The sequence below is a fragment of the Coregonus lavaretus genome (genome assembly GCF_964263955.1).
Source record: "Coregonus lavaretus genome assembly, chromosome: 10".
Taxonomy (NCBI): domain Eukaryota; kingdom Metazoa; phylum Chordata; class Actinopteri; order Salmoniformes; family Salmonidae; genus Coregonus; species Coregonus lavaretus.
Genome location: NC_139997.1, coordinates 56,864,759 through 56,877,936, shown reverse-complemented (window position 1 = coordinate 56,877,936; position 13,178 = coordinate 56,864,759). Strand labels below are relative to the sequence as shown.

Below are 13,178 nucleotides of genomic sequence, written 5' to 3'. Positions count from 1 at the left end.
GTTTTCCTACTTACAAAGCATGTAGAGGTCTGTAATTTTTATCATAGGTACACTTCAACTGTGAGAGACGGAATCTAAAACAAAAATCCAGGAAATCACATTGTATGATTTTTAAGTAATTAATTTGCATTTTATTGCATGACATAAGTATTTGATACATCAGAAAAGCAGAACTTCATTATTTGGTATAGAAACCTTTGTTTGCAATTACAGAGATCATACGTTTCCTGTAGGTCTTGACCAGGTTTGCACACACTGCAGCAGGGATTTTGGTCCACTCCTCCATACAGACCTTCTCCAGATCCTTCAGGTTTCGGGGCTGTCGCTGGGCAATACGGACTTTCAGCTCCCTCCAAAGATGTTCTATTGGGTTCAGGTCTGGAGACTGGCTAGGCCACTCCAGGACCTTGAGATGCTTCTTACGGAGCCACTCCTTAGTTGCCCTGGCTGTGTGTTCCGGGTCGTTGTCATGCTGGAAGACCCAGCTACGACCCATCTTCAATGCTCTTACTGAGGGAAGGAGGTTGTTGGCCAAGATCTCGCGATACATGGCCCTATCCATCCTCCCCTCAATACGGAGTAGTCGTCCTGTCCCCTTTGCAGAAAAGCATCCCCAAAGAATGATGTTTCCACCTCCATGCTTCACGGTTGGGATGGTGTTCTTGGGGTTGTACTCATCCTTCTTCTTCCTCCAAACACGGCGAGTGGAGTTTAGACCAAAAAGCTCTATTTTTGTCTCATCAGACCACATGACCTTCTCCCAGTCCTCCTCTGGATCATCCAGATGGTCATTGGCAAACTTCAGACGGGCCTGGACATGCGCTGGTTTGAGCAGGGGGACCTTGCGTGCGCTGCAGGATTTTAATCCATGACTATTACTAATGGTTTTCTTTGAGACTGTGGTCCCAGCTCTCTTCAGGTCATTGACCAGGTCCTGCCGTGTAGTTCTGGGCTGATCCCTCACCTTCCTCATGATGGAAGGTGATGCCCCACGAGGTGAGATCTTGCATGGAGCCCCAGACCGAGGGTGATTGACCGTCATCTTGAACTTCTTCTATTTTCTAATAATTGCGCCAACAGTTGTTGCCTTCTCACCAAGCTGCTTGCCTATTGTCCTGTAGCCCATCCCAGCCTTGCGCAGGTCTACAATTGTATCCCTGATGTCCTTACACAGCTCTCTGGTCTTGGCCATTGTGGAGAGGTTGGAGTCTGTTTGATTGAGTGTGTGGACAGTTGTCTTTTATACAGGTAACGAGTTCAAACAGGTGCAGTTAATACAGGTAATGAGTGGAGAACAGGAGGGCTTCTTAAAGAAAAACTAACAGGTCTGTGAGAGCCGGAATTCCTACTGGTTGGTAGGTGATCAAATACTTATGTCATGCAATAAAATGCAAATTAATTACTTAAAAATCATACAATGTGACTTTCTGGATTTTTGTTTTAGGTTCCATCTCTCACAGTTGAAGTGTACCTATGATAAAAATTACAGACCTCTACATGCTTTGTAAGCAGGAAAACCTGCAAAATCGGCAGTGTATCAAATACTTGTTCTCCCCACTGTATATGCCATTTAGGCTCTATACCCCTTGTAAAGCAGATTAATGTGCTTAATTTTAATAAGTTATTTGGCCACTTTAGTTGTGATACAAACCTTATTAAAACATAGGCCTATGGGCTAGGCTACATGAGGTGTGCAACTATGATTCGTAAAAATCGCAAATCAAAAAGGCATTGTTTCTTATGCTGGACATCATTCACAAGTGATAATATATCATTCACAAGAGATAGGCTAATATTGTCACCCATCAGACTATTCTTGATTAATCTTGTCTTTACATATACTAAATAATATATGTGTGACATTTGTTTTGATTTAGAATGCACCATTATCATGCACCTGTATCGAAACAGGGGCAGCGGGAAAAAATACATGTCATCCATGCACTTAAATAACGAATGGAGGATGCTTTTCCCCGTGGCTTAATATTAGGAAAGATGAGGAATAAATATAGCAGGCCTAGCCTATAGAAAGCTGATGGGATCCTCCTCTTTCTATTAGCGGCCATCACTCGGTTTTCTCCCGCAATTGCATAGCCTATAGAAATGTTGCGCAACATCAGTTCATGGGCTCTCATTAAGTATTTGATTAGATTTTCAAAAACATTTGCATTGATGTCAGGGTGATTAGAGGGACAATAGAGTGCTGAGTACCTGGCAGTTAGCAAGTTTGGTAGGCTTCTAATGACCAGCAGCAGCATCAGAGCTTGGAGAAGCCTAATTACCGTGACTAAACGGTCATGTGGAATTTCATGACTCGTGACCGCCGGTGTGGTGGTAATACGGTCACCGCAACAGCCCTAGTCTTGAGTCGAGTCCATGGGCCCTTTGTTCAAATGGTAAGAAACTCAAGTAGAGTAAACTTAAGTGCAATAGAGCACAGCACAGTAAAGCACAGCATCATTATAGATGTCTATGTTTTGGCCAAAATAGATCTTGGAGGGTTGGAGCCACCCTGCTGGTTATGCATCTCAATATTCTACACTTTTTCCTGAAATGTGCACTTGCCCACTGTCTACATGTTGGTCCTCTGTAGCCCAGTTGGTAGAGCCTGGCGCATGCAACTTTCAAATGGAGATAGCCTCAATGGCGCTGCCCGGCTGTCACAGACGCCATAATGGCACAGATACAAAGATGAGACCTCTACCTATCTCTATGGTGTCAATTGTTTCAGTTGTGACCGTATGGGTTTGGACAATTTTGACTTATTTTGGACTTTAAAGAATCCCCATAGCTAACATATGGCTGGCTATGTTTCATTTGGGCAGATGTACATCCAAGAAAACATATATTTCAATCTCAAAACCATACATTACACATTTCATGATATATTAGGATGTTTGGCAGTGACACTTCTTAAAAATACATGATACTTGCTCACTAATTTTCTCCAAAATGTTTGCAAACACACTACTCACCACGTGGCAATGCTGGAGAGGGGTGCAATCCCATCACCTGGTGATATTTGTAGGGGTGTGGCTTAAGGGACATTCATTCTACAGTCTTTTAATGTGTGTGTGTGTGTGTGTGTGTTTTGGCAGTGACATCAAAAGGCTGGACAGCATTTTTTTTTTTTTAAGGATGTTAAAAAATAAACAAAACTACTAATTAGATCAGTATCTTTCAATGTAATAATAGAACAACTCAATATGTTCTATTGAAATAGTGTTACAAAAAATACAAAAATGATCAATTGCTTTATTTTCAAACATTAAGTTTAGGAGTCATGGTTTGGGATAGCCACCTCAATAGAAATGTGTATAAACAATGATTTTGTACTATATTCATCTAACAATATGTTTGTTATTGCTTTGGATTGAATTAGAACATACTGTATGATGATGTAAATAAATGTCCTAAATTTGGAGACTTAACTGTTTAAAAATATATATTTTTCTGGAGTGGGACTACAATTTGCACCATTTCTGTATAATCACCCATATAGGGAATAGGGTGGCATTTGGGATGCAGAAGGTTTTGTTTGATAGAAAGGTCAAAGGTTACTCACCTTCTCCAAGTCCAGCTCCTTCAGCAGAATGCTGGCGTTCTTGTTGGCCTCCGCTGCCTGCTGATCTTTGGCTTTGACAATGGTCTCCATGCACTGATTACATTTCTTCAGCAAGTCCTAGGACGAGTACGAAACAAGCTTTACCATTGGACTTAGCCCACACTTTCAGAGCACCAAAGTGTTTTACCCATGTTTATCCCTTTTCTCATTTTCAATTAATTTGTTGCCTTGTCTGTTTTATCCTACCTTGTCTGCGATGGTGGCAATGTATCTCATGCACTCAATGTCCGAAGGGAACTGGTTGACCTCCTTCACCAGGTACTGCACCACCTTCACATGGCCCTATAAGACAGAGGTCAGAGGTCAACCTCCAGGGATTCTTATACACACACTTCCACTTTAACGCACCACCAGGGTCATTAGCTAAGTGCAGGAAAGGGGAGCATGTCCTAGAGTGCCAAAGGGTCAGATATCAGATATTCAACTATGAGTCAATATCAGAGCAAATTTACTTAAAGGAGCATGTCACACTAGTGTTTATCATAGTATAGTTTCATTTGTGTGGTGGTGGTGGTGGTTGTGGGGGCGGGTGTTGTACCTTGCGAAAGGCAGCCATGAGCGGTGTGATCTTGCGGTTGTCTGCTGCATCGACATCGGCCCCGGCCTGCACCAACAGCTGCACCACGTCAAAATGCCCACCGTTGGCTGCCAGCCACAGGGGCGTGTTCCCCTTCTTATTACGCACGTCGATGTGAGCACCTCTGAGGAGGAAGACGACAGGGTGGTTAGAAGAAAAAAAAGACTAGAAGAATGAAAATGTCTCAATCTCATATTGTAGGCAGAGGACTGTAACAGTAATTACCTGTTGATGAGGAGCTCACAGAACTTGTAGTGGCCCTTGTCTGCAGCAATGGTGAGCGCCGTGTCTCGGGAGGAGGGGACAGGTGGGGCGTTGACGTCAGCACTCTTGTCCAGCAGCACGCGTCCCACCTCAGCATAGCCACCCGACGCAGCCTCCATGAGGGGAGTCAGACCAGTCTAAGAGAGAATGTGTAATAAGTCAGTGACATACTCCACTAAACAGACACCACACTGTCTAACACCAAACCTCATTCCTAATGTCTTTGACTCTAGCTCACGTAACATGACGACATGTCAGGTTCAGCCGATGGCAGCTGCTCTCACCTTGGCACGGTGCTCCACGTTGGCCTTGCGGTCCAGCAGCAGACTGACCACCTCCGCCCGTCCCTGGAAGCAGGCCAGGGTCAGTGCCGTGTTGCGGTTGGTCTCGATCTGAGCATTGATGTCCGAGCCCATGTCCAGCAGTAGCTTGACCGCAGGGACGTGGCCGTTCATGGCCGCCAGCATAAGAGGAGAGATACCCAGCTTGCTCCCAGTCCTGAAGGAAACAGATACACAATGAGAGAGGAACAGACAGGGAGTGGGGAAAGCAAGGGATAAGGGCTGATTACACAAACAGTTCAAGTGGAACTGACAGCGTTTTAACTACTTTGCAGATATGAAACAAAATCATAATATCAGTCAAAAATATAAAAATTCCCAGTTTATGCATCAAAACCAACGTCATAAGAGGTTTTAAAAATAGGTTCTATTTGACAAAAAATTACATGACGTACATTAAGGCATTGTTGGCAGAACAGATGGATGCAGTTCAATGCATGATTCATATAATTCACCAATACATTTCTTGGTAGCCCAAAAAAAATCGCTATCTGGTTATAAATCACAACTGGCCTGGTACATTGTTTGCTGCCACAACCCATTCAGGATGCACCATTTCAGTTTCAATTACTGAATATTTTGAACAAAAACAGACGACTGTAACTAAGGCTGGGAATGTCTATACAGTCAAACTAGCAAGGGCATGATCACAAGTCAGCCATAACGTGGCTAATAGGCTAGCGCACGTGTCAAACACAAGGCCCGCAGGCCGAATAGGACACACAAGCAAGTATAAACGAGTCAACAGATGAGTCATCTACTTTATGAAATTACAGCCTGATACGCTCGCATCAGAGAATTAAACTTCAATTGCGCTGCTTTCGTGTGTCCCGTCTACAGCGTGCAGCAGAGGGAGAGTGTACAGACACATGCCACAGTCCTAGCTAGGCTACTAAAATGTTGCAGTCTGGCTTCGGTTTTTAAAACTTGACAATTAACACCCAAAAACTAAATCTGCTACAAAATGCCATGCAAGAGAAAAACATGTAGGCCTATTACAGCAACATTTGAGCAGGAGCCTAGGCTGGCTACTCAACTACAAAAGCTATAGTTTGAGTGCACCATACAGCAATGCTGCATTCAACCACACCAGTGATTCATGCAGTGCAAAAACCTATAGCTACATTTTTGTTATTTGGAGTTATTAAATATGTTTTGATTAGGGTTGCAACATATTATGCACATCTGCAAGCAGCAAAGGCTGGCCAAATAGTTATGTATTTTGTTTTAATATGTTAAAATGCTACAGTGGGGAGAACAAGTATTTGATACACTGCCGATTTTGCAGGTTTTCCTACTTAAAAAGCATGTAGATGTCTGTAATTTTTATCATAGGTACACTTCAACTGTGAGAGACGGAATCTAAAACAAAAATCCAGAAAATCACATTGTATGATTTTTAAGTAATTAATTTGCATTTTATTGCATGACATACGTATTTGATCACCTACCAACCAGTAAGAATTACGGCTCTCACAGACCTGTTAGTTTTTCTTTAAGAAGCCCTCCTGTTCTCCACTCATTACCTGTATTAACTGCACCTGTTTGAACTCGTTACCTGTATAAAAGACACCTGTACACACACTCAATCAAACAGACTCCAACCTCTCCACAATGGCCAAGACCAGAGAGCTGTGTAAGGACATCAGGGATAAAATTGTAGACCTGCACAAGGCTGGGATGGGCTACAGGACAATAGGCAAGCAGTTTGGTGAGAAGTCAACAACTGTTGGCGCAATTATTAGAAAATTGAAGAAGTTCAAGATGACGGTCAATCGCCCTCGGTCTGGGGCTCCATGCAAGATCTCACCTCATGGGGCATCAATGATCATGAGGAAGGTGAGGGATCAGCCCAGAACTACACGGCAGGACCTGGTCAATGACCTGAAGAGAGCTGGGACCACAGTCTCAAAGAAAACCATTAGTAACACACTATGCCGTCATGGATTAAAATCCTGCAGCGCACGCAAGGTCCCCCTGCTCAAACCAGTGCATGTCCAGGCCCATCTGAAGTTTGCCAATGACCATCTGGATGATCCAGAGGAGGAATGGGAGATGGTCATGTGGTCTGATGAGACAAAAATAGAGCTTTTTGGTCTAAACTCCACTCGCCGTGTTTGGAGGAAGAAGAAGGATGAGTACAACCCCAAGAACACCATCCCAACCGTGAAGCTTGGAGGTGGAAACATCATTCTTTGGGGATGCTTTTCTGCAAAGGGGACAGGACGACTGCACCGTATTGAGGGGAGGATGGATGGGGCCATGTATCGCGAGATCTTGGCCAACAACCTCCTTCCCTCAGTAAGAGCATTGAAGATGGGTCGTGGCTGGGTCTTCCAGCATGACAACGACCCGAAACAGACAGCCAGGGCAACTAAGGAGTGGCTCCGTAAGAAGCATCTCAAGGTCCTGGAGTGGCCTAGCCAGTCTCCAGACCTGAACCCAATAGAAAATCTTTGGAGGGAGCTGAAAGTCCGTATTGCCCAGCGACAGCCCCGAAACCTGAAGGATCTGGAGAAGGTCTGTATGGCGGAGTGGGCCAAAATCCCTGCTGCAGTGTGTGCAAACCTGGTCAAGACCTACAGGAAACGTATGATCTCTGTAATTGCAAACAAAGGTTTCTGTACCAAATATTAAGTTCTGCTTTTCTGATGTATCAAATACTTATGTCATGCAATAAAATGCAAATTAATTACTTAAAAATCATACAATGTGATTTTCTGGATTTTTGTTTTAGATTCCGTCTCTCACAGTTGAAGTGTACCTATGATAAAAATTACAGACATCTACATGCTTTTTAAGTAGGAAAACCTGCAAAATCGGCAGTGTATCAAATACTTGTTCTCCCCACTGTATATACAGCATCCTATGTACGTAAGTGGACATTATAAAAGGGCCATATTTTTTCTAATAAAACAATGGCTAGTTTGGGTCGTAGTTGCACGTTTCTTTTACAAAAACAAATAGGCTATGTCTGGCCCGCAAAATTTGTTGTGTTTTTTCTATATGGTCAGTGCGCTGATTGAGTTTGACGCCCCTGGGCTAGCGTATCTATTTATGTACCTATTTATTTAGCGGGTGAAAAACACTGCACCTAACGCTAGCTAGCTAGGTGCTAGGAGGATGTCATGTCATTGGAGGAGTGGGTGAGTGACCGACATTTTTCCCCGCATATAGATTTTCGCTTTTTTTGGCTACAAGCTAGAGATGCTGCAGGTGTCATTTGGTTAGCTAGCAAGAAATGTGAATCACTTTGGTAGCTAGCTAGCTATACTGAACTTGAACGACTTATCCACAGTTAGCATATCTCTTTGTTGTCAATCAAATGTTTTTGGCATTGATCAAAGATGTGGGCAGGCAAGTTCCCATTCAGTTGTCAAAACATGGGTTGGGACAAGCATGCAATGGCAGGCAAGCTGCAGAAGGACGAGCAGGCTACTATTCCCCATTGTTTATGAGTGCAATTTTGACAGACAACTAACTGAAAAAGTTTGAGAGGGTTTATCAAATGTTCCCTTGTTAGATTTGAGCTCATTTTGCTCTGGCTAGCATTAGTTGTTGATCTTGTTGTTGATGTGCATAGGCAACTGAGGGGGAGAGAGCCTACCTTTTCATGGTTGTTTGATAAATAGGATTGTGAAGTTCCAAAATATAAGACTCATGGTATTTACATATTTGCAGAAATCCATTCAGGTGTATTTTGTGGCTTTTGGCGAATGCATTCTAAAGATCTAAAGTCGCGCTATTGCTACAGCCTGTAAACACACAGTCCGGTTCAAAGTGAATGATGGCAGCCCGTGGGGCATATGGCTTATTTGCATATAGGCCTACTGTAGCTCTGATTGGCTATGGTGCACCGGCATAAGTAGATTGTGTCTATTAATTGTCCAAACGCACGGCCGCTTACAAATGCCTTACTATACGTCATTCCCAAACATTCTATGAATTTATAAAATCATGAAAATGACCATATCTAAGTGCTCGCTTGTCAGAAAATGTAAAAGAAAGGTGTCACATTCTTCCTGGGAGTGTATATCTTCCGATTTCATGTTGCTAAAATGCTGTACGTTCCATTTCAAGATTGGGATGAAGGCAGAGGTGCAGCCTGCACATGGAAACAAACTGTGGGGGATGGCTGGATGTGGATACCTGGAGTTGATTTCAGCGCCAGCGTTGAGGAGGATCTTGATGATGTTGACGTAGCCTCCTGAGGCGGCTAGGCTGAGAGGAGTGTAGTCTGAAACGTTACGGTGCTCCTTGTTGGCCCCGCGCAGCAGCAATAGCTCTACCACCTGGAAGGAATGGACCACAGGTTAGTCAATCCACAGAACACTTCTATTGTTTTTCTAAACGTAAGGAGTGTTAAACTGGTTCAGACAGCGAGTTGGTGTCTGTCTGGTTGTCCAGACTGTTGTTTCTCTATGGGGTGGATCAATCGGGCTGTCTATGGTCTGAGAGACGCCTGCTCTGATCACACTACTGAACACTTCTGAGCTTGATCTATCCATCAGCTCCCTTGTATTAGTTTAGCAACCAGCAGTTTGGGCCAGTTAAGAGCCCATAGTTCAGCCATTTTACTTGGTCTCTGATCCTATAACAAGTCACTAATGTGGTGTTAGGAGAAGAGTTTGTTTGTGATCCTATAAGAAGTCACTGATGTGGTGTTTAGTGCAGAGCAGCACCTCTTGTCTTCCTCCAGAGCAGGCCAGGGAGAGAGGTGTGTCTTTGGTTCTCTCTGACTGGGCTTCGATGTCCCCTCCTTTATCCAGCAGGATCTCCACCACACCAACATGACCCGCTGTAGCAGACAGGATCAGAGGGGTGAAACCTGGGGACAGAGAGAGACAGACACTTAGATTACTCTCAAACATCAACATACACAGATATGGACTCCCATTTCTACACACAAATTATCAAGTTTTCTGAAAATTTACACATTTAAAAAATAAAGCTACAACAAACATTTAAAAGACAAAGTATGGAGCGTGTACCCTTCTTATCCCGGTGCTCGATGTTAGCCCCGCGAGCGATGAGCACCGACACCAGCTCCTCATGGCCACCTGCACAGGCCAGCGTCAGAGCTGTGTCGTGATTGCTCTCCGTCTGAGAAGAGATAAAGTCAGCGTCATTTTCCTGATCAGAAACAAGACGTATTACTATTACCAGCTTAAGCAGTGTGTATTATCATTGTGCATTATTAGATAAGTGGTGTGACGTACGTGTGCGTCGATGTCCACAGAGGGGTAGAGGGGGAGCATGGACGGTGGGGACCATGCGTCGATTGGCGTCTGTGCTGTGGGTGTGGGCGAGGTTGTAGTGTTCAACACAGGCACTCTGCTGCTCACCGCTGCTGAGAGGGAGAGAGTTGTTAAAACCTCTTGAGCTGACAGCACTTTCGCACTGTTTCGCTACGGTGTGCATCACTCTAGCAAGAGGGCAATATTTTGAATAATGTTGTAGTGTTCCCCCTCAGAATACACTGCAACTGCCTCTGCAACGCTGCAAAGCGTTCCATTGGAAATGGATGTACTTCTGGTGTACCAAAACGCAATAACGCTATCGGTGTGATCGAGGCGTAAGCACTACCCACTTGAGGAAGCTGGGTGGTGCAGTCTCTTTAGATGGTGTTATGATGCAGCTGACCACCGAAGGGAGCCAAAACTACGTTTATTCAACAGAGGTGATTTAGAAGCTCTAGGGTTTTTTTTGTATTCTGACTTATAAAACAGTGGTAAATGAATAAAATAAGTAATATAAACATAATATCAGTAATTCAAGTGCCTGATTTCAAACACTGTAGTCTTAAGAGGTTTTAATAAGACAACTTACAAATTATAACCAAATCATATTACATTAGAATTGAAGGATCAAAACCATTTGTGAATTCTGTTGAAAATGTACTGAAACTGAAACTTGAGTATTAAGGATGGGGGATGGAACACTGTCACTATTTATAGTTATTAGAAGGCCTAAGGAAAGAAATGAACCAGTGTCTACAGTAACTGCTCACACACCTGCCATGATATCGTCCAGCGTGTCAGTGAGCGTCTGTGCGGGGGTGGCCACCATGAGTCCGTCAGGGGCCTGGGTGAGAACGCCCGGTCCCAGGCCTGTCAAATGCTGCCCCAGCATCTGCTGCTGACTCACCATCACCCTCTGCAGGTCAGGGCTGTCGAGGTAGTCTGCCGTGCTGAAGTCTGTGGATTGCTGGGTGGCCAGGGACTGGATGGGTACGAAGCTGGCCTGCAGGCCTTGGGTATGAGGAGGAGAGGGTGGCGGGGGCTGTTGGGCCTCTCTGTACAGGATGGTGTCCACCTGGGGCAGCTTGGCGTAGTCCACCTCTTCATCCTCCTCGTCCTCATCATCTTCATCATAGTCATCCTCCTGTTCCTCAGTAGCTGGGTGGGGCTGCCCATCGTGGTGGTGGTTGCCCTCCCCGTCCCCCTCGGTGTTGGAGCCCGGCTGTGCAGCCTGCATTGGCAGGGGGGTGCCGAGCTTCTCCACCCCTGCCGCCTGAACCGGCTGCCCCGGGTCGTCCTTCAGGCCTTTGGCCTCCAGGTACTCTTTGGTGAACTGCTGCTGCGTCTTGAACTGCAGCTGGCGCTCCACCTTCTGCAGCTCCTTGAGGATCTTCTTCTTCTTCTGTACCTGCTCCTCGCGGCTTTTCTTCAGCTCCTCGATCTTGTCTTTGGTGAGCGGCTCTCCCTGGATCAGCTCTAGAGACTGCAGCTGGGCCTTCTCTATGGCGGAAATCCTCTGGCCCAGCTCGTTCAGCTTGCCCTCCGTCTCCTCCACAATGCATTCCAGGGGCTGGTACGGGTGGAAGGGGGGCAGCTGGTCTGCATCTGGACTTCCTGCAGCGACGGGGCTACCCAGTAGGGGGCTCAGCCTCTGCTTGGAGCTGCCTGAGAACCACACAGGACAACACAACCAGTTAGCGACGAGGTTGTCCCATACAGTATTACAGTAATCATTACCTGTAACGCTTTGATGCCTTGTGCAGTCAACTGGTGTCTAGTGGTCTTCTTGGCCAGTGAATTAACAAAGTTAGACATGTATATACTGTTAACACACGTTGTATGAACTTACTTTTTGTGATGACAGGTGGAGGCGTTGTGATGTTGGAGGGGACCCTGTCTGGTTCTTGTGGTGGCACCACCATGGCCAGGGCTTGGAATGGAACTCGTGGAGCCTGTTTGGGTAAGGTAAGGTGTAAGATACTATGAAAGTATAATTTGGTTTCAACGTATAAAGGTGTATATGGTATCAATACAACGTCATCCAGACAAATAAACAAACATGTTTGTAGAAGTAGATGTTTGTCTATAGGCAAGTCAGCAGTCTACCTGAGCGGTGTCATGGGAGGTGGGTGTGAGCTGAGACAGGTCAGGCGTGGGGACCGACAGGATGTTGTTGGGGTAGTCGAGGAGGTAGGACACCACGATGGTGTGACCACCCTTAGCAGCTTCGATCAGCATGGTGGAGCCATCCTATGTGAAAAATGTACAAAACACACACATGTTACCATTAGTCTCAGGTTCTTGGGAGAAGTTACAATTTATCTCAAGACAATTGAAAAAGACAAAGAAACAATTGTGTTCATAGGCGTTACAGAAAGGTTTGTGTTTACAGGAGTCCATTATAATGCTTGCAGTGTGGCACTCTTAACATCAGATTTCTCTCCTGAGACCTTTCCGCCCAGGAGATTGGGACAGGTGACTCACCTTCAGTCTGTGTGTGGGGTCGGCCCCGTGGGCCAGCAGCAGCTCCACCACGGCCAAGTGGCCCCCAGCGCAGGCCAGAGACACCACTGTGTGATCGTTGTTGGCCGTCGCCCTGTTAACATTAGCACCTGGTGGAGGGAGGGAGACAAAGGACAGGGTCAATCTGAGCCCACTTGAAAACAGTAGCAACGCCATGATGTGTTAAGATGAATGTATCATTGTGTCTGTCTGATGAGCAATGTGTCTGTGGCTCAAGTTAAACTATGTCAGATGTCTGGTGTGTGGTGTTATACAGAGAGGAGGCAGAGGCACACCTTTGCTGATTAGGAACTGTACAGTACACAGGTGTCCCGCTCTGGCTGCTTTCATCAGAGGGGTCCTGCCCCCCTCCGATTCATGTTCCTGCAAGACAAACAGAAAGACAGAAGTGAGTAAAGAGGGCACAAAGAAACACATGAGCCTATTCAAGCGGCAATGTATACAGCACTTAAACAGCACCCAGGCTATATCCCGAATGGCACCTGATTCCCTATAAAGGGAATATCTTGGGGTGCCATTCGGGAAGCACTCCCCCATTTATGTAAACGTGTGAACAACTCATGCAAAAAGGCTATGTATTGACATGAACTGTTTCTCCCATCGATGAA

At 45.3% G+C, this 13,178-nt stretch overlaps 1 protein-coding gene across 2 annotated transcripts in view; it reads right to left on the bottom strand.

Moving 5' to 3' along the window:
- LOC311136526 (ankyrin repeat and KH domain-containing protein 1-like) overlaps window positions 1-13,178 on the bottom strand; it is an 83,697-nt gene that overhangs the window by 22,152 nt on the left and 48,367 nt on the right. The window contains exons 11-24 of one of the 2 annotated variants that reach the window (XM_084170689.1): window positions 12,846-12,933; window positions 12,532-12,659; window positions 12,154-12,297; window positions 11,897-11,999; window positions 10,822-11,712; window positions 10,027-10,154; window positions 9,799-9,910; window positions 9,490-9,635; window positions 8,957-9,099; window positions 4,751-4,964; window positions 4,428-4,603; window positions 4,164-4,326; window positions 3,812-3,907; window positions 3,566-3,682 (exon numbers count right to left, since the gene is read on the bottom strand). In XM_084170689.1, the coding sequence (XP_084026815.1) occupies window positions 3,566-3,682; window positions 3,812-3,907; window positions 4,164-4,326; window positions 4,428-4,603; window positions 4,751-4,964; window positions 8,957-9,099; window positions 9,490-9,635; window positions 9,799-9,910; window positions 10,027-10,154; window positions 10,822-11,712; window positions 11,897-11,999; window positions 12,154-12,297; window positions 12,532-12,659; window positions 12,846-12,933 (2,649 nt within the window). Of the gene's footprint in view, window positions 1-3,565; window positions 3,683-3,811; window positions 3,908-4,163; window positions 4,327-4,427; window positions 4,604-4,750; window positions 4,965-8,956; window positions 9,100-9,489; window positions 9,636-9,798; window positions 9,911-10,026; window positions 10,158-10,821; window positions 11,713-11,896; window positions 12,000-12,153; window positions 12,298-12,531; window positions 12,660-12,845; window positions 12,934-13,178 lie in introns of both variants that reach the window. The other variant, XM_084170688.1, reaches the window with a different exon arrangement.